This window comes from Macrotis lagotis, chromosome X (assembly GCF_037893015.1).
Source record: "Macrotis lagotis isolate mMagLag1 chromosome X, bilby.v1.9.chrom.fasta, whole genome shotgun sequence".
NCBI classification, from domain to species: domain Eukaryota; kingdom Metazoa; phylum Chordata; class Mammalia; order Peramelemorphia; family Peramelidae; genus Macrotis; species Macrotis lagotis.
Window position 1 is genome coordinate 186,691,756 of NC_133666.1, and position 22,043 is coordinate 186,713,798.

The 22,043-nt window shown below is 39.3% G+C and overlaps 1 protein-coding gene across 9 annotated transcripts in view; it reads right to left on the reverse strand.

Annotated features, from left to right (window-relative positions):
* The window catches only part of ZBTB5 (zinc finger and BTB domain containing 5), a 47,888-nt gene extending 36,850 nt beyond the window's left edge, over positions 1-11,038 (reverse strand). For 5 of the 9 annotated variants that reach the window (XM_074205535.1, XM_074205542.1, XM_074205539.1 and 2 more), the window contains exons 1-2: positions 10,939-11,022; positions 4,990-5,090 (exon numbers count right to left, since the gene is read on the reverse strand). In XM_074205535.1, coding sequence (XP_074061636.1) covers positions 4,990-5,003 — 14 coding nt within the window. In that variant the 5' untranslated portion in view covers positions 5,004-5,090; positions 10,939-11,022. Of the gene's footprint in view, positions 1-4,989; positions 5,091-10,389; positions 10,568-10,938 lie in introns of those variants that run through there. The other 4 variants (XM_074205536.1, XM_074205541.1, XM_074205545.1 and 1 more) reach the window with 4 other exon arrangements.
* Positions 11,039-22,043: the final 11,005 nt, after the last annotated feature.

Here is a 22,043-nt window from a genome sequence, read left to right on the forward strand (position 1 = left end):
AGGCCTCTGGGCTAAGATTAAAAGGGAAACTGCAATTCCCAGAAGCCAAGGGCAGCTTGGAAAAGGAAAAAAAAAATGACCCAAGAAAACAATGCCTTTAAAAATACAACTGGACAATTCCTTTAAAAACAATTCCTTTAAAAATATAACTAGGGGAGGGGCAGCTAGGTGGCAAAGGGAATAGAGCACAGGCCCTGGAGTCAGGAGTACCTGAGTTCAATTCCGGCCTCAGACACTTAATAATTACCTAGCTGTGTGGCCCTGGGCAAGCCACTTAACCCCATTGTCTTGCAAAAAAACTAATAATAATAATATATACAATTGGCCAAGTAGAAAAGGCATCGAAAAAGCTAATTGAAGAAAATTAATTCCATAAAAATTAGAAGTAGGCAAGTGGAAGCTAATGATTTTTATGAGACATCAAGAATAAGTCAATTAAAATTATTTTAAGTGAAAAAATAGAAGAAAATATAAAAGACCTCACGAGAAAAAAGCCTGGAAAATAGATCCAGAAGAGATAATTTAGGAATTGTTGGATTACCTGAAAGTCATGATCAAAAAAGAGCCTGAGCAATAGATGTCCTAGAACCAGAGAAGAAGATATATTTATTGAAAGAATCCACCTATTACCTACTGAAAGTGAAATGCCAAGGAATGAAAATGCCAAGTGTTGCTAAATTGCAGAATTATCAATTTAAGGAGAAAATACTGCAGGGAACCAGAAAGAAACAATTCAAATACCAATAAGCCACAGTCACAATTACACAGGACTTGGCAGCTTCATCATTAAAGAATCAGAGGGCCTGGAATACAATATTCCAGAAGGCAAAGGAATTTGGATTACAACCAAGTATCAACTACCCTGCAAAACTGAGTATACTCTTTAAGGGGAAAAAATAAATATGCAACTAAATAGGCGTCTCTCAAACTTTCCTGCTAAATAAGGCCAGAACTGAACAGAAAATTCAATTTTCAAATACAAGAGATACATTAAAAAAGGGAAAGAAAAAAGGTATGCAACAAGACTAAATTGCTTACATCCCTACATGGGAAGATGATTTTTCTAACACTTGAGAAGAAATATACTCAGAAGGAAAGCATGATCATCAGTTGATTTTGATGTGATATAAAAAATTATAAAAGTAAAGAAAATAAGTGAAAGCATAATTAATGGGAAGAGGCAATCTATCTGCTGAAGAAAACAGAATGGAATGAGTTGTTTACATATGTAGAGGGATTTGCCTTGGCAAGAAGAGTTGCCCCTTCATTTGAGATGGGATGAAGGACAGAATAGCAGAAGACATCTTAGTGAAATGATTATGAAGAGGGTCTCAAGAACTGGAAACTCTTAGTGAATGGTTCATTTTTTTTCCAGTAAAATATGAGACAAAATTCTTAGGTGAATAAATTGTGCCAAGTCTGAAAAGTGATAAAATGATTTGGAAAACTTATTATGGTCAGTAGAATAGTGAGTTATTTGCATAAAATTAGAAGATTGTCTTGCAAAAGTGAAAGTCCAGTTAAGATTATATACCATAAATGTATAGTGGACGCCATCAGAATAGTTGCATGATTTTCTCCACCTTTATTAAGCAGCATGTTTATAGAAGCAAAAGCAGGGAGAACTATCCTGGATTGAGATTTGGCAAAGCAAGACTGGGGAAAGGTTAAAAGAAACAAGGGATTTAAGAATACAATGGAGAGTTGATCTAATTCACTAAGAGGTCAAGATAGGGAAAAGAGGAAGTTTAGCTAATGCAGGACTTAAGATCTAGAAAAGAACTAAAGAGTCAAGGGAATGGGTTTCATGTGGAGAACAAAGAGGATGACTGGGAGGTACAAAACAGAGGAAGAGACAGAAAAACAACAGACTGATCAAATTCCATAAATATGAAGGTAGAGCATTTTGGGGTGATAACAAGGGTATAATCCAGTCTGAAGCTGTGGTGGGAAGAGGTGGAAATGTAAAGTCATAGAAAAAGAGCAAGCTGAGGTATTGAGAGGTAAAAGTGCTTAAGAAAGTATCTATAGGAAGGAAGGAAGGAAGGAAGGAAGGATGGATCTGTGTACTGAAGTCCCCCCTATTGTGAGGATAGGAGCTCAGAGAAAAGACAGACTGAGACAGGCTCTAAACTAAACAAAGAAAGAAGAGTGTCCTAGAGTCCGAGAGATAAGTAACTAGAACTCTGATTAGGCAATAAATATGAATTAAGAGAAACAAAACTCTCAAAGGAGGAGAGGTTACTTAAATGAAGTTGAGAGCATAGAAAACCCTGGAAATGGCAATAAGGAGAGCAAGAAATATTCTAACCCCTCCACCTTGACTCAGGGGGAATGAGTAAAAATGCAATTAGTGCTGAAAAGAGTGGTCTGGGAGGCGTAATCAGGAGAGAATCAGATTTCAGCGAAAGCTGGAAGGCAAAAGGTGAAGAAAGGGAAAAGATTTAAGAGGAAAGCAAGTTTTTGTTTATGTGAGATATATTTTTTTACTGTATCAGAAATAAAAACTGATAAATGCTATTAATTCTTTTTAAATAATAAGCTTATTACATAACCAAAAATTAATGTTATGAAAAGTAATTTTTTTAATTCGTGAAATTAATATCTTGTTTTAATGTATTTTTCCTTATCCTTTTAACGTCTGAGTTAAAAGATATTTGAATTTTCATAACTGTTATGGCACTGAGTTGTAATTTGCTGTTTTGACTGAAAACTATGAGGAAAATTCAACTTAATATATATAGATATATATATAGATATATATGGATATATATAGATATAGATATAGATAGATATAGATATAATATAGATATAGATATAATTGGAAAAGGGAGTATTTTAAATCTTTTCATAGAGTAACAGCCCTGGATTAAGGAGGACCTGAGTTCAAATCTAATCTCATACACTGACTAACTTGGGCAAGTCACATAACTCCAACTGCCTCAAAGAAAAAAAAAATAGTCTTTTCAGATAAATGTAGATATTACTCTTTGGTACTGTACCAAAACTCAACAAGCAGTACTTTCTTAAAGGCTAGTTGCAGTATAAAATTTGAAACTACATTATTCCCAATGTTTGGCACAGCTATGTGGCAGAGTGAATGGCCCTGGAGTCAGGAGGACCTGAGTTCAAATTCGACCTCAGACACTTAGTAATTACCTAGCTGTGTGACCTTGGGCAAGTCACTTAACTCCAATGCCTGGGGGGGGGGAACAAACTACACTAATGAATTTTCCAAATTGTTACATTAAAATTCATTGTTCATCTTGTACTTTTTAAAAAACTTTATTTAAGGCATCGGGGTTAAGTGACTTGCCCAAGGTCACACAGCTAGGCAATTATTAAGTGTCTGAGGCCAAATTTGAACTCAGGTCCTCCTGACTCCAGGGCCAGTGCTCTATCCACTGTGCCACCAAGCTGCCCCTTATCTTGTACTTTTTAATAGATCTTTAACCTATTTTGTAATACCAAGCATTCGTCATCTGGAAAATACTGCTTTAACTGAGTAAAACATTATCAAACAAGTTTTTATTAACAAGCTATCAAGCTCTTGAGCAAGAAAAACTATCAACTGTTTCCTTGAAATGACTATTTGATTTCTGTGGAAGTATCTGCCTAAAACCCAAATCTGAATAACCATATTTTGTAAGTCATTCTTTCAAGTAAAAATGGTATACTATGAAAAAAAGCACCTAGTTTAATTGCTTTTCCTCAAGATAATCATGCTGCAGAAGTGCTTTATGCATACTTTTCACTTGATCACACAGAATATTAAGAAGACAGTAGATACTCAAGGGTTGAGATTTAATAAAGTTAATAATTTTTATTAATCAAAGAAATTCTTTTCTTTTAATTTAACTGCAAGTTTGTGGCAATGAAGAACATGACAACCAGTACAGTATGATGCCACTGTCCTGAGGAAATTTAACCCACTATCATTTCTGCATCTTCTGTATAAGTGTCAGCACAGTTATTTAGGACTAAATCAAGGGGCAGCTAGGTGGCACAGTAGATAGAGCACTGGGCCCTGGAGTCAGGAGGACCTGAGTTCAAATCCGGCCTCAGACACTTAATAATTCCCTAGCTGTGTGACCTTGGGCAAGTCACTTGACCCCATTGCCTTGCAAAAACTAAAAAAAAAAAGACTACATCAAGGGGCAGTTAGGTAGTATAGTGGATACGACACCGGCTCTGGAGTCAAGAGGACCTGAGTTCAAATTCGGACTCAGACACTTAACACTTACTAGCATATGACTCTGGGCAAGTCACTTAACCCCAATTGCCTCAATTTAAAAAATAAAACAAACTAAACTGAAATTCAAAAGTATTCAACAATTTAAAAATATTACAAGTGTTTGTTGTCAAGGATTCAGATAAAAAAACTTCAATGATGTATTAGTTCCTAGTCCAAACATGACTGGAGATTTATTCATTTGTAAGGCAAAAAAAAAAAAAATAATAATAATAATAATACAATGCTACAGATAAGACAGTAACTCAGTCTTCAAGTCTGCAGCTAAATGTTTAACTCACAAATTATGCTGCCTCTGAAAAATTCTACTATACACTATGAAAGAATGAATGGGGAAAAAGAGGAAATAATGTCTTAGTGTAATTATTTTGTCTTCATACATCCCCTGAAAAGATCTCACAAATCCCCAGCGGTCCCCAGACCAAACTAAATCCAAATTGTGTTATATATATTTTGACACTTTTCTTATTCAAAATTCCTATAAACATTAATTTGAAATGTCTTGTGTTAGAGACATGTTCAAGATCATGAAGAGACTCAGCTGATTTGGACATCTTAAGAATATGCTTGAATTTGGAATGATAAATTAAGTTTCTCTTCAATGGGGGATCAAGAAATGCTTCCTCACACTATAGTTTTATTAGAAACCAGTAGAGATAGAAATTTAGGGAAGCATGAAAGGATTTGCACGAACTGATGCTAAGAAAGATGAGCAGAATCAGAGAAACACTGTATACCTTGACAGCAGCATGGGGGTGATGATCAACCTTGATGGACTCACTCATTCCAACAGTGCAATCAGGGACAACTTTGGGCTGTCTGTGACAGAGAATACCATCTGTATCCAGAGAAAGAATTGTGAGAGTTTAAACAAAGACCAAAAACTATTACCTTTAATTTAGGGGGAAAAAACCGTTATCTTATTATGTAATTTTGCTATCTCTTATACTTTATTTTTCCTCCTTAAGGATATGATTTCTCACATTCAACTTAGATCAATGTATACCATGGAAACAATGTAAAGACTGACAGATTGCTTTCCGTGGGGGGTGGGGGGAGGGAAGTAAGATTGGGGGAAAAAATTACAAAACTCAAATAAAATCTTTAATAAAAGGAAAAAAAACATCGTGAAGACTAACAGACTGCCTTCTGTGGGGGGGAGCAAGATTAGGGGAAAAACTGTAAAACTCAAAATATATAAAATCTTAAAAAAAAAAATAAATGCTTCTTCTGTTAGATGGTTCTAAAGTATTCAAACAAATTTAGAAGACAAAGATCATTCTAGGTATAGGGAAAAGCAAAAGTACAGAATCGGGCAATGGAATGCCAAAGGCAGGAAACAGCAAATAGTTCAGTTTGTTTGGAATGCACAATGTATGAAGAGGAGTAGTATGAAGTTAAGTCTGGCTATATTCAAATTTCATCCTAAAGGGAGTGGGGTAGTCTCTGTATATTCACAAACAGGGGATTGATAAGGTCAGATCTGTGCTTTAGGAAGATGATTCTGGCAGATGAATTAAAGAAGGAAGATACAGGAAATAAGAAAACCAATTAAAGAAGCTGAATTATGTTAATAGCTACTATGTAAGCAGGGGCAGCTAGGTGGTCCAGGAGTCAGGAGGACCTGAGTTCAAATCTAGCCTCAGACACTTAATAATTGCCTAGCGGTGTGACCTTGGCCAAGGCGCTTAACACCATAGCCTTCCAAAAACAAACAAAAGCAAATAGTGTAAATAGAAAGAAGTGAGAAATTCTATAGAAGTATTACCAATAAGACTAGGCCATTGATTGGATATGGGAAATGAGAATGAAGGTGGAATCAAGAATGACTAAGATTGTCAACCTAGGTTACTTGGAAGAATAATGATATGCTCAATGGAAATGGGTAAACATGGAAAATTGGTTGCTTTGGGCAAGCTCAAATGCCAAAGGTCCAGTCATAGAGAAATGTTCAGTGAACAATAGGTAATGTCTCAGAAGGACTGGTATTCAGGAGAAAGAATTCAGTCAGTAAACATTTATTATATACCTACTATAAGTCAGGTATTATACTAAAAACACTGAGGATATAAGCAAAAAATAAAAGAGTTCCAGATCTCAAAGACCTCATAATCTAAATGGGGGGGGCATTTAAAAATCATAATACACCCTGGGTATCTACATTTGAAAGTTATATGCATAAAAATGAAATTGAATTCTGAGGAATTAATGAAGTTACCAAAATATGTGAAATTGTGAAAGAAGAGAATTATCACTTAAGAGAACAGAGTCACTTCAATATTTTAAGAATCTGCAAATTTATCAGCATGGACACTCCTTTCAATATTTATTTCTTATTTACAGACACATCAATCTTGCTTAGCTTAGCAGACAATCTTCAAAAGGTTCTGTGGTTGTCAACCTAATGATTCTTTAAATGAGGTAGGCAAGTTCTCAGCCTACAGACATAATCACAAGAAACATAGACTTGAAGCCTTTCTGGTTTTGAGAAAACCTGCCAGAGCATATGTTCTATTGTTAACATGCTCACCAGAGAACTCCACAGCCCATAAAACAGTAAACACCCTGACTACTGCAAAAGGCATTTGGTCTCCTTGCCCAAATCTCTCTTTTCTTCAATTAGTCTCCAACACAGCTACCAAAGAAATTTTCCTAAAGCACAGGTCTAACTAACCACATTAATTTTCCTATTCAAATATTCACCAGGTGCAGGGGGAAAAGTGGATAGAGCCACTGGGCGTGACATGGGGATAACTCCGAGTTCAAATTTGACCTCTGACACTTAGCAGCTGTGGGACCCTGGGCAATAACTTGACTATCTCAATTTCCTCAACTATAAAATGGAGATACTAATAGCACCTATCCCCTGCATGTTGTGAGGATCAAATGAGGTAAAATGCTTAGCCAGCATGTCTGGCACATGATGAATGCTATATAAATGATTACTAATATTATTGGCTTACCTTTAGGGTCAAATATAAACTTCTCTCTTTAGCATCTGAACTTTCACAACCTGGCTCCAACCTATCTTATTACAGATAAATAAGATAAGATAGTTAAGATGGATGCACATACACCCTACTCCAGTCAAACTAGCTTTCTTTCTGTTCTTCACATCCATCTTCATGCCTTTAGACAAGTCCTCTCCCATGCCTGGAATGTACTCCCCTTCTTCAACTCCACCTCCTTTAAAGTTTCCTTTAAAGTTCTTCTCAAATGCTACCTTCCACACTGAGAACAGTTTTAAGTTATCTCTCCAATAGAAATTAAGTTACATGAGGGAAAGGACTTTTTGTCTTTGTACCCCCATTGCCTAGGGGATGTCAGACATATGGTAGAAGCTTAATAAATATTTGATTTCACAGTCTGAGGATCAAATCAGAAAATAAAAAGTGCTAGAAGGAAATATAAATAAAGGTACTTAGTACACTATAAATGTAAGGTTATTATTGTACACAATTTGTGTGAATATTCTTAATTTGTTTGACTATCCAAAGAGAAATTATAATGCTATTAATAACTAGATAAAGGTTGTTCTAATTGAATAAAAATGAAAAATCCTTTATAAATTGGGTCAGGCCCAAGAGATATAATTCAGTAATGAAAACAACTGTTAAAGGGCAATAGTTCATTTTGCAGAGACAGCTGGTCTTTCAACACATCTGAAGTTCATTTTATACTTAAACAAAAGGTGCAGTGTAGTGTTACATTTCATCCCACCTGCTACACTAACAGAAATTAATTATTCCAAACCTGACCAATATCTGTGATTTTTAAGATATAAATTAATTTGACCAAAACAAAAAAAGAAAAAGAAAAAGTATTATTACTGTGCACTTTTTGTAAACTGGAAAGCTAACAGGGAGTCAAGGACTCATCCCAAACAATATAGCTTTGTCATTATCTCACTGAAAGTGAAGCATTTATATCTTTCTAAAGATGAGGACATGATTCTGCACTATATAATGGCAAGTACATTAAATACTGGACTTATTTACATACTTTTAGTAACTATGATATATCTCAAAGTTTCATCAACCTGTTCAAGTCATTTTCATCTCTATGAACTTGCTTCTTCACTTTCACAACCAAGATTGTAGCTCTCTCTGTCAAACCCTAATACACAAGAAAGGTAACTTGAAAACTAGTTATACAACAGTAAGTTACTATTATTGTTCTATACACTGATATTCTATAACATTTCATTTTGAAAGAACTGACCTCAAAATATATATTTTCTCCAATTACAATTCTTTAGACTTCTTTTAGATCATTATACTATTAGCCCAAATTAAATAAATCAACTAAGAAATATATATATGTCAATGTAATTGATCTTATATTATATAGGAAAAAAATAAAGAGGTTCACAAACCCATGAGCATAAGAAAGACACAAAACTTATTGAGGGATGAGGAGGGAACCAACAAATGAAGGAACAAGACCTTGTGAAAGAGGTAGCACTTGAGTCCTATATTCCAAGAAGGTAAGGAGAGGGAACATTTTATGTATGGAGATATGAAAGTCTTTGCAAAGGCAAGCTGAAGAGAGATGGAATTCCTTTTAGAAGAACAGCAGATGGGGTTTGGCTAAATTATAAAGTTAGTGACAAGGAATAATGTATGAACCAGTTGACATTTTAAATAAATGGACCATTCAAGTCCCCCCCCAAAAAAAGAAAAGGGTTAATTATTGGGCATATATTCAAGAAGGAAAAAGGAAAAGGACTCCTATGTATAAACATATAGCAGCACTTTTTGAAGTGGCAAAGAACTGGAAATTAGGGAAATGGTTAAACAAATTATGAAACTGACAGCTTCTGAGAAATATGGAAAGATGTGAATCAACAGAGAGTGAAGTGAGCAGAACCAGCTGAATAATTTATACAATAAAAACAAAGTAAAAGCAAAGAATTTTGAAAGACTAAACTCTGATCAAAGAAATGACCATGATTCCAGAGTTTGGATGAAGAATGCTACCTACTTCCTGGGAGAGATGATGAAATCAATATGCAAAATGAGCATTTTTGGATAAAGTCAGTGCCAGAATCTGTTTTACTTGACTATGTATAATTGTCATCAAGGTGTTCTTTTTTTTTAATCCCCCCAAGTAAAGGAAGGTGAGAGAGAAATAAATGTTTGTCAATTGAAAAAAATTAAAATATGAAAAAAACATAACAGGGATAGGGACTGATCATTTCGTTTTCAACCAGGGTAGATTCTCTGAATTTCTAGTTCCTGGATCCAACAAGGACACTACAACACGTTGCCTCTCTAAATCATAAGAAAGCATGCTGCTATTACAGCTATCTACATAAAAGCACCCCTCCCCAACCATCTTAAAAATCAATACACATTTAGTCCAAACCCCTACAAGCAGGAGTTTCCAAGGAATAATTAAAGATCTACCAGAGCCTCTAAGACTTGCCCGGCAGATTTGCCAAATGGACAATCACCACGGTGCTTCTTTAAGTTTTGCTGAGAAAAGCCGGAGATGAAGAGCTGGCAGGAGCAGCTCCTCCCCCACTCCACTGAGGGACTTCTCACAACACATTCTCTGCTCCACTTTCCCCAGACTGACTACCCACCAGTCCACAGCAACCACTCCCACCCTCGGGGATCTCAGGGCTCAGGGAAATAAAAATCAGCTCCTCCTCATAAAACATTCAAGAAAATCCAAGGGAAAAAAAAACAACCGTACAATGATGGTTTATTTTCTGAACGCCGCTGCAGCGATGCAACATTATTCAAAGAAATGTCCTAACGGCGCTCGATAGAGGGATTTAGAAATATTACTAAATGAAAAGCACTATCCCGATACTCATGGATTTTTTTTTAAAAATTATCATTCAAGATATGCTTTATCTTTAAAAAAAAAACAAATTTCTAAAAGCTGGCCCTGACATTCAATGCAATAACCTCAAATGTTTCTTTCTCCTGAATATTTGTCATCCACACCTTTTGGAGTAAAACGGAACTTAACCCTCACAAAGCAAGGGGAGGATTGGTTCTAACCTGTAATCCCCGCATGGTCCAGTTACTCACCGGGGAAAGAAAGGTAAACACAAGGCTGGAGGCAGAGAAAGAGGGGCGCCGCTGCCATACCCACACCCAGGCAACGCGACGGTCCTTACTCACCGCCAGCTCAGTCTACACACTCGGCTCTCTCACATCACCTTCTCTTCTAACCACGTTTCACTCACAGACACCCAGACCCCCGGCTGTGGGTGGGGAGGGGGCGCTCCAAGAGAAAAAGCCATCGAGCCGGGGGCGGAGGGTCCTGCCCTCGCCCCTTCCCCAGCCCGGTTGTCTGAGCGGCGAGCTGGCCGCTGGCCAGCGCGCTTGCGCACAAGCGCCGTCCCTCCCGGCCCGCCCGCCTCCCGCCCACCCGGGCCCCGGCCCGCCGGCCCGCGGAGCCCCCGGGGCGGAAAGCCGAGCGCCGCACTCACGCCAGGACGATGCCCGGCCGGCAGCCAGGCCCCGCGCCCGCCCGTCGGCCCGCCAAACTCCCTCCTCGCGCTCGCGCGCCGCCCCGCCCCCGCCCCCTCCTAACCGCCGCGCCCGCCCGCGCGCGCTCCCGCTCCCCGCCCCTCCCCCACAGCCCCGCCCCTCCCCCGCGGCCGGGGGGGGGCGTCCCGCCCGGGCCGAGCCCCGCCCCTTCTGCTCGGCGGCTCCGCGGCGACTCACCTCCGACCTGGCGGGGCCGCGCAGGAAGAGGGGGAGCGGCGGGGGCTCCGCGGGCCGCGGCCTCCGGGTGGGCTCGTCTTCTCCACCCACCCACCCCCCCCTCCCCAGCTCTGCCCTCCCCCCCGCCCGCCCCAGCACCCGCCGGTCGCCTCTCTCCGCGGCGCAGTGAAACGGAGGCGGCGGCGCCACAGGAAGTGACATTCGCAGTCTCGTCTCCTCCCGCCCCCGCCGGCCGTGCCGCGGCCAATCACCAGAGGGGGCGGGGGGCCGGGGCGGGGCCCCGACCTGGTAGGATTCACGCGTAGAGTCTCGGAGCTGGCCAATCCCGGGCCGCGAGAGTCGCTGTGTGTTTACTAGCGCTGGAAGCGAAATTCCCTGCGTCCAATCACGCTCCGGCCTAGACTGCCCCCATTGGGCTGTTGCGGGACGGAAAGATTATCAATAAGCGACTGCGGGATTGGACAGCCGGGCCGAGCCCGGGGAGCGCAGCCAGTCACAAACTGATCCATTCCTACTGCGAGGGAACTGGCTTTTTTTCCCTTCCATCCCCTCCAATCGCAGCGGCCGCCGCTCGGCTGGTACCGCCCAAGGTAGCTCCGAGCCCGGCTGGCCGGACCGCGCGGACCCGGGCCACGCGTGCCTCCGCGTGGATGCGCTGTCAGTGAGTCGCTGAGCCCTCCTTAGGCGGGAGCGTCTGCGGGAGGCTTTATGGTCGGGTCAATGGACTTTAATTCAGCGCCCGGGGTCTCTTGTGGCAGAAAGGAGGAGGCGGAGGACAACGGGGTCGGCGCCGGATGTTTGCTAAGTGCTGGGATGTAAAAGGCAAAAAAAAAAAATGTGTCCCTGCTTTCAGGGAGCCCAAACGACCCCGTACAGAGAAGACACAGTGTGGTGGGAAGGCGCCGGCGGCAAAGGGCGTCAGGAAAGACGGGGTGTGAGCTGGGGCTTGAAGCAAAGAGCGGGTGAGGGGGGCGCAGCCAGGTTCGGCCAAGGGAAACACCAGGGCCGCGGGGGACCGCGGGCTCCCGCCGTTCTGTGCTCGAACTTTCCTCAGTCTGCACCCTTGAGGGCAGGGACTGTCCCAGCTTCGGCATTTGTAGCCCGGAAGCACTTCCATGTTTCTCATTCGAGCTCATCTGTAAGATGGGGATGATAATAATAATAATGTTAAATAAAAATAATCAAGTGAATACAAGCCATTCATATCGTTTACATGTTTGTGCATATAAATAGCGCTTTAAGATTTGCAAATTATTTTATGCGTATTATTTCACTTGATCCTCACAACACCAGTGAAGTAGATGGTGTTTTATCCCCATTTTACAGAGATTCAATGAAAAGCATTCATTAAATGATTAATGCAACAAGCTAGAGGCAGCACACTTCTGGCAAAGAAGGGGTTACTGAGGATGAGAAAAACAATTGGGCAATCCTAAGGTTTTGACTGTGTCGGTGTGGGTAAATCAAGACAGTTTAAAGGAAATCCTGAAGGAAGGAAGGAGAAAGTTGGGCACCTGCTATGAACCGAAAATGACAGGTGAAGATCAGGAAAAATGATTAGGGTAGTACAGAGCAGAGTGGCTTGGAAATCCCAGTCCTGGCCTCAGTGCTGATTTGGAGACTGGAGCAGAGGAAACTAGCGGAGTGAAAATGAGAACTCTGGGTCTGGGAAGTACAATTTGTAACAAATATAAATAAAGAATATATAAATAATAATTGTTAAGAAGTGTGATGACCAAAATAACCAAATTAATGAGTAAAATGAGTTTATATCTTGTCAAAATTGTGGTAAAATAAAATCTTCCTGTTCCTTTACAATATGCCCTTCTGGGGAAAGGGTTTCTTTGATAATCTATTATGCAGGGCAGCTACGTGGTGAAGTGGATAGAGCACCAGCCCTGGAGTCAAGAGTACCTGAGTTCAAATCCCGCCTCAGACACTTAATAATGACCTAGCTGTGTGACCTTGGGCAAGTCACTTGACACCATTGCCTTGCAAAAACCAAAATAAATAAATAGATAATCTATTATGCATCTCATATTCAACAACAAAGCTAAAATATCAAGTATTTATTAAAGGCCTACATGTCCCAGACCCTGTGCTAGATACTGAGGATACAAACACAGAAATGAAAAAGGTTTTTCTCTCCAAAAGTTTAAATTCTATCTGGGGAGACAATAAACACATGCATATACTGGTTGTTGAGTTCTTTTTTTTTTTTTTTGTGACCTCATGGAGGGTTTTCTTGGCAAAAATAGTGGAGCGATTTGCCATTTCCTTCTCCAGCTCATTTTACAGATGAGGAAACTGAGGCAAACAGTTTAAAACATTGCTTAGGGTCACACAACTATCATGGGTCTGAGGCTGGATTTGAACTCATGAAGATGTCTTCCTAATTTTAAATTCATTGGCCCACCTCAATGTCCCATACATGCACACATACACACACACTGTATACAAGGAATCTCGAGGGGAAAGAACTAGCAGTTGAGTTAAAGTCTTCCAGTAGAAAGTAGCACTTGAACTGCACTTTAAAGGAAGCTAGAGAATCTAAAAGACTGAGATTGGAAAAGTATATTCTAGGCATGGGGTCAGCCCTTCCTTGCAAAAACACAACAGTGGGGACATGGAGTATTGCGTGAGAAAGAATGTGGTTAGGCCAATAGAGCTAGAGTACCTGGAAGGAAATAATTTAAAAATCAGAAAAAATACTTTGGAGTCAGATTGTGAAGAGCTTTAATGTCAGCTGGCCGTTTATATTGATCCTAGAGGTAACAGAGTTATTAGAGTTTGTTGAGCAGAGAGTGACATGGTAAGACCTGCACTTTACAAATATCACTTTAGCAACTTTATGGAGAATGGACTAAAAGTTAATAAAAAAAGGAAATGGACACTTAAAAAAGTGAAGGGGTCCTTTTTCTCTTCTAATTACTTAGCATTATTCTCATCTGTGTATGATGCACCATTTACAGGTTCCTCTCTACTTCCCAAAGAATTTAATCCCTTTGAATACAGAGAATGATTCATATTTTTCTTTGTATCCTCAAGTGCCTATTTAGTATTATTTTGGTGTTAGTGCTAATAACTTCTTCTCTGTCCATTCACCTACTCTTTATATGACACTGGAAAAAGTTATTGTTTGTCCCTCGTTCTCAAATAAGACAATGCTGTGACATGCAAATGAACTGACTTAAAGGAGGGGGTGTTGTGAAAAGTCACCAGCCTTACTTTCTCCTCAGGAGTCATCAAGATCCAGTAGTCAGAAATGGATCAAGACAACTGGAAATGGCCATGGATGCAGTGTGTGTGTGGGGGGGGGGGGGGGATAAAAATCCACTTTAAAAAATATAGAGACTCCTCTGAGCAAAAAAGAAAGTTTATTTTGGCTTTTCTCAAGAAAAAGGGCACACTCCAAGTCTCACAAAGGTAGTGAAGATCAAGGAGCTGCCCTGAAATGACAGTCAAGCAGGATTATATGGCCTAACATGATCCCCTCCTCCTTCCTATCATCCCTCTCTGTTGACTCATTACTTAGTCTTCAGAGTTACATTCTACTTGTGAAAGTCTACCCCAGCAACAAAGAAAAGAATGAAAGGTCTTCATAAAATATTACCTCACCATCCAGATGGTGAGAATAACCTTCAGGATTATAACTATCTAATTGAAGTAATAGTCTACTTATCATCAAACAAGAAGAGTCATATGAGCTTCCTTGGAATGCAACGTTTTTCTCATAACAATCTACTGTTCTCTCAGTTAAGATAGTTTTATCATGACGGGGCAGAGCCAAGATGGCAACAAGAAGGGATCGTGTCTTAGGCGCTCTCTCATAAATCTTTGAAACTAAGGACTAACTAAATCTTTGAGAGACAGAACCCACAGAGGGACCCAGTGAGGCAGTTCTCCTGCTCAAGGTAACCTGGAAAAGAGCAGAAAGTCTCTGCTCCCCGGGGTCAGAGGGGTGGCCCTCCAGAGCCAAAGAACTTCAGCCTCCCGGAGGCAGCCCCAGGGTGCTAGGAGCCGCAGCTCACAGCAGCAGGGGAGTTTCCTAAGCTATGTCCTGGGGAGCACCGGGCACAAATTGGGGGAACAGCGGGGGGGACCTCTGCCATGAAGCCCAGCCCTCAGGGCACACAGCAAGCAGCTTGGCCACAGCAGCCCAGATCCAGGAAACAGAGAAGCAGGCGGAGTCAGTAAGCAGAAGCTCCCAGGGCCTGAGCCCATTGAACTCAGGGAGGGGAGTGAAGAGAGATAGCAGAGCTCTGTCCTCTGCCCCTGGAACAGGACTCTGGGGCTCTGACCACATTCAGATCCTGATCGCAGTCTAGGTCCCCCATAGAACAGCAGGGCTCCCCCCCACCTCAGCCCCGTGGCAGAGGGGGACACTTATGGTCATTCACAGACCAGAAGGGAGGACAGAGCCTCACACAACTGAGACTGTCCCAAAAGCTCAAGAAGCACCCCAAAAACAGGCTCAGGCTGGGAAAATGAACAAGCAGAGAAACAAGAGGAACACCATTGAGAAACATTTTGTATATGAGCCCAAGAAGGATCAAAACACTCAGTCTGAAGATGAGGAAGCACAAGCTCCTGCATCTAAAGACTCCAAGAAAAACAGAAATTGGACTCAGGCTATGACAGAGCTCAATAAAGACTTTGAAAATCAAATGAGGGAGTTAGAAGAAAAACTGGGAAAAGAAATGAGAGAGATGCAGGAAAAATATGAAAATGAAGTCAGCAGCTTAGTCAAGGAAACCCAAAAAAAATTGCTGAAGATAGTTTTATCATCAAATAAGTGACTAAAAACACAAGGTCTCTCTGGAAATAGTCCACTATTCCCCACCCCACCCCCAACAGAATTGGGAGGGTGCCTGGCTTGGAATACAAGGTCTCTCTCCCTCTTTCTTCTAAGAATAGTCTAAGAGTAATAGTCTGTCTTTGTTTTAATGATTTTTAATACTGAGAGGACTTCACTAGGAATGTCTCTTAAGAGGGAATAACTCACTCAAGTAGAAGACCCTGGCTATTTAAAGCTAGGTCTTTCCCAGATCACAGTTTGCCTAAGACAAAGTCCATTCAATGATTAAGATTAGGCAAGAGAGAGAGATGAGAATGACTACTTCCAAAATAAAAAAAAAATAGCTAGGAAGGTAAAAAAAAGACAAATTGCTGATTACCCATGAGCTTCCGAAGGTCTAGATTAGCTAGAGTGCAGTCTCAATATAAACTACTAGATGGCGCTTGGAACTTGAACAATCCTTCCCAATCTTCAATAAGTCAGCATAGATGTTGGCAAAATCTAATTCAGTGTTAGAGCTAGTAAACTTATTCATATGCTTTCATGAGTTTCTCTTAGCTCATTCTTGTGTTTAACATAGAAAATCATTAGTTTTTCTTTACATATAGTTTCTCTCTCACATGGGTGATGACTACCCCAGAGTCAAGATACTCTGTAGGTCTAAATTCTTAAAATTATGTCAGTCACAAGCCCCACCAAGGTATGCATGTTCTTTTCTATAGTCACCCAGAGGACACCATTTGCCTAAAACAAAGGCATTTACCTGATATAGATCTTTCCTTTCTAATGTCTTTGATATGTAAACTCTTTCCTCTCAGGGTTGCCTGATATAAATTTACACATTTACTTGAAATGTAAACCTTTAGGGATACAGCTCCTCCCAGCAGTTCAGTGATCAAGGATAATCTTGAGAGACCTGTTATGGAAAATGTCATTTCAGGGTCAGTTAGGTGGCTCATTAGATAGAGCACCAGCCTTAAAATCAGGAGGACCTGAGTTCAAATTTCACCTCAGGCACTTAATAATTTCCTAGCTGTGTGACCTTGGGCAAGTCACTTAACCCCATTACCTTGTAAAAAAAAGAAAGTGTTATTCACATCCAAAGGGAAAAAAAAACTAAAATCTAAAGCAGAGCACTTTTTTAAGATTTTGTTTAAATATTCACTTTTTAAAATTTCTTTTAAATGTTATACATGATTCTACATGTACAACCTATATAAAATTGTTTGCTGCCATGCAGAGGGGATGGAAGGTGGTAGGAAAATCTGGAACTCAAAAGCTGAGAAAAGGATGGATGTAGAAGACTACCTTTGCATAAATAAAATTTTAAAAAATGTAAACCTTTACCTTACCTACCAAAAATTTATGCTCTTAATTGTATAATGAACTAGTTATTAAAATATCTCTGCATATTGATAAATAGGACCGGTAGCAGGGCCTATCAATAAATCCTTAGGTATTTCCATGTTCACAAACTCTAAAATTCCTTTATCTGACCATGGTCAATTATCATTCTACCTGCCTCTCTGATTTTCAGTCCCAAACTCAGTTCTTTATCCTCACTTTTACCAGTCCTCATCAATTCTTTCCCAGGCCATCATCCCTGAACTTCCCTCCCTTCTTCATCTTGACTCTTTGGTAAAGCAATTTAACTAGAGTTAAATCATCCTATTTTCTTCAGTCATTTGCCCCCTTATCCTGTCACCAGTCTTGTGCTACCAAGCCTTGTTTTAATTACCCCCATCTTCTACCTAGTTCTCCTACTCATGACAAAACTGAAGATTAACAGAAAACTATGATTACAGGGTCCACACAAATTTATGTTACATAATCTCAATTTGGCCCTCACTAAATCAAGTAAATCCTTTTATACTTTTTATACTGCTGTGACTCATTATCCCAATCACCACAGCAGCTTTTTCAAAACTTTCATCTGACGTCAAATTTCCCATAGATCCTTCACCCCCCCACCCTTCTATCTAAGGACTTGTCCCATATTACACTGGAAATAAATGAGGTTCATTCACCAAGAGCTCCTTTTTCTACCCTCTCCTTCATATCACATCATTTAGATGCCTTCTACTGTTATAGCCTCCTTCACTTCAGTCTCAAAAAAGAGATAATTTCTCCTTGTTCATCTACATGCATAAATCATTCCATCCCTTCTTGTCTAACGTATACTCCCTGTATGATCAGTCTTTCCGGTCTCTTGTCTTCTTGCCTGCAGACTATAAAGGTGCTTACCCCCCTTATCTCAAAAAGCCCTCATTTAATCCTTTAATCCCCACTATCTATTATCTCCTATCTCCCTTTAGGGGTTAAACTCCTTGTAAAGACCATTTATAATCAGTTCTTTCACTTCCTTTTCTCTCACTCTCTTAATTCTGTTCTGGCTTTTGATCTCATTCAGCTAAAAATCACAAGTTATCAGTCTTTGACCCTATTAATCACCTTCTTCTCCTTGTTACTTTCCTTTCTAAATTTTCATGACACTATTCTCTCCAGGTTCTCCCTCTGACAGATTGACCATACCTTAAGTCTCCTTCCTTGGATCTTCATTAACTTTCATGGACTCCATTATCAGTTCTATTTACAAAGTCCAAACCTGCAGCTGCATATCTTCCTATTGTGACAATAAATGACAATCCTACTTAAATACCTAAATTCTACCTATTCTATTAGACATCTCAAACTGTATAGCCTATTTGACATCTTAAAATCAACATATTCAAAAATGGAATTCATTATCTTTCCCCCTCAAACCTCCTTCTTCTCTTTCTAACTTTCCCATTATTTTTGATGTACAGTCACCTCCTAATCACTCATGCTCAAAATCTTTGCATTATCCTTGACTTCTCACTCTTTCTCAACCCAGCATGTCTAAACAACTTTTGCCAAGTCCTTTTTCTATCTCAGCAACATCTTTTGTGTGTTCCTCTCCTCTGACACTGCTTCTACCCTAATATTGACCTGATATCACTTCAAGTCTAGGTTATTACAATAGGCTGCTGGTTGGTCTCCCTGCCTAATGTCTCTGCCCACTCTAGTCCATCCTCCACTTATCTGGCAAACTGATCTTCCTAAAGTACAGGTCTCTTTGTATACCTCCCTCTCCTTAAGTAAAATCCAATTGCTCTTTACTAATTCCAAGATCAAATATATAATTCTCTGTTTGGTTTCATAACCTAGCTTCATAATCTTCTATAATCTAGAAGTATTTGCTCTATAATTCCCATGGTGGGGAAGGGGTTTGGAACATTGGTGAATGAGTAGGGGCACAGAAGGAGGGATAGGAAGAATATACTCTTCCACTGAACAAACCAAAGAGAATTTCCTCCCAAGAGTTACTAACTTCTAATATATATGAACTAGTGGACCAGGTTCTAATCCCAGCCCCACCATTAGTGTCATCTTGGTCAAATAATTTTACTCCTCAGGACCTCTGTTTCCTCATCTATTAAAAGATTTGTTGGTGCAGTGGATAGAGCACCAACTCTGGAATCAGGAGCACCTGAGTTCAAATTCAGCCTCAGATACTTGCTACTGCTACTTACTAGCTGTGTGGTCCTGGGCAAATTACTTAACCCTGATTACCTTGTATCTCGGTGCATATCTGGCCCCTGGACCAGGTGGTTCTAGAAGAGAAAATAAGGCTGATGACTTAGCACAGTACCCCCTCACTCAAACCCAATTCACTTGCCTGTGATGTCATGATCTTCGAGAACAATGGGCAAACATTCATTCAGCTCCTTTCTACCTTTCCACAAGCATTCCCCATGCATTCTGCACTTGCAACACTTCCACCTTGCTGTGTCTTGCCCAAAACCATCCATATGTCAACTCTAGATCTTTTGATGGCTGCCCCCATTTCTGAAATTCTCTCTTTATCTTCATCTCCTGGCCTCTCTGTCTTGTTTCAGGTCTTAGCTTAAGAATTCTTACTGATCCTCCTTAATGATAATTTCAAAATGATCATTTCTATATCTTGTTTGTACACAGTTGTTTTCATGTTTTCTCCCCATTAGATTATTGAGCTCCTTGAGAGCAGGGGCTTTTGGTTTGGTTTGGTTTTTGATTTTTTTTTGTGTGTCCCTAATGTTTATCACTGTTCCTGGTACAACATAGATGACTTCAAAATGCATATGGAAGAAAGGAGATTATAGCAATATATCACAAAGATTATACAATCCAACCACATGCAATTTATTCCACAAGTGTAGGGCTGGAATGTAGGAATGTAGGAAAACAATCAACTAATTAACAATATAAATAATAAAAGCAAAAAAATCATATGATTATCTCAATAAATGCAGAAAAAAGCTTTTAACAAAATAAATGTTCATTCCCATTAAAAATATTAGAAAGATGGGGCAGCTAGGTGGCGCAGTGGATAGAGCACCGGCCCTGAAGTCAGGAGTACCTGAGTTCAAATCTGGCCTCAGACACTTAATATTTACCTAGCTGTGTGGCCTTGGGCAAGCCACTTAACCTCATTGCCTTGCAAAAACTAAAAAAAACAAAAAACAAAAAAAAATTAGAAAGGATAAGAATAAATGGAGTTTTCCTTAAAACAATAAGTAGTAGCTATCTAAAATTATCAGCAACATCATCTATACTAGGAATAAACTAGAGCCTTACTAATAAGATCAGGGTTGAATCAATGATATCTATTATCACAGCTCTTATGCAGTATGGTACTAAAAATGCTAGCTATAGAAATAAGAAGAAAAATAAATTGAAGGAATTAAAACAGGTAATAGGGAAACAGAACTATTACTCTTTGCCAATGACATGATGGTATATTTAAAGAATCCTAGGGAATCAACTAAAAATTAGCTGAAACAATAACTTTAGCAAAGTTGCAAAATGAACAAAATAAATTCATATAACCTATATAACATTTCTCCATATTATCAAAGATGTTCAGTAGCAAGGAAAAGAGAGAAATTCCATTTAAAATAACTACAGACAATATAAATTATGGGGAGTCTACCTGTTGAGATAAATCTAGGAACTATCTGGACACAATATTAAAACACATTTAACAATAATAAAGATATCTAAATAATTAGAGAAATATTAATTGCTCATAGGTAGATCAAGCCAATATAATAAAAATGACAATTTTATCTAAATAAATACTTATTCAATGCCATACCAATCAAACCACCAAAAAATTATTTCATAGAACTAGAAAAAATAGCAACAGAATTCATCTGGAAGAACAACAGGTCAGGAAGATCAAAGAAATTAATAAAAAAATGTGAAGGTCTCCTAGTTGTATCACATCTCAAACCATATTACAAAGTTATAATCATCAAAAACAATCTGGTAATGGCTAAGAAATAGAATGGTAGGTAAGGGGAAAAGATTAGATACATAATACATAGTAGTAGTAGTAGTAGTAAATGACGACAGTAACCTAAATCCATGGTTTGGGGACAAGAACTCATTATTTGGCAAAAATTTCTGGGAAAACTGGAAAACTGGCAGAAACTAGGAATAGGCTAACAAATCACACTGTATACCAAGGTAGGATCAAAATGAATCTCTTATTTAGATATAAAAGGTGATATCATAAGCAAATTAGGGGAGCCTGGAATATCTAAACTGTCATATCTATGGATAAGGGAAGAGTTCATGATAAAACAAGAGACAGAGAGGATCATAGGATATAAAAATGGATAATTCTGATTACAATAAGTAAAGAATGTTTTGCACAAATAAAGCCCATATAGCCAAAATTAGAAGGAAAGCAGGAAATTGGGGAAAGTTTTACAGTAACTTTCTTTAACAAAGGTCTCATTTCTCAAATATATAAAGAACTGAGTCAAATTTATAAAAATTTAAGTGACTACCCAATTGATAAATGGTCAAAAGATATGAAGAAATCAAAGTTCTCTGTAGTTATATGAAAAAATGTTCTAAATAACTACTGATTGAGAAATGCAAACACCTCTAAGGTTGAACTATGTCATGCCTATCAGGTTGGCTAACAGGACAGGAAAGGAAAAATGACAAATATTGGAGGGGGTGTGGAAAAATCAAGACACTAATGTATTTTTGGTGGAAATGTGAACTGATCCAAGCATTCTGGAAAGCAATTTGGAATTATACCCAAAGGGATATAAAACTGTGAATTAATGAATTGGGCATGCAACTAAAAAAACTAGAAAAAGAACAAATTAAAGATCCTAAATTAAATGCCAAATTAAAAATTTTGAAAATCAATGGAGAGATTAGTAAAATTGAAAGCAAGAAAAATCATTGATCTAATAAAGCTAAGAGTTACTTTTATGAAAAATCC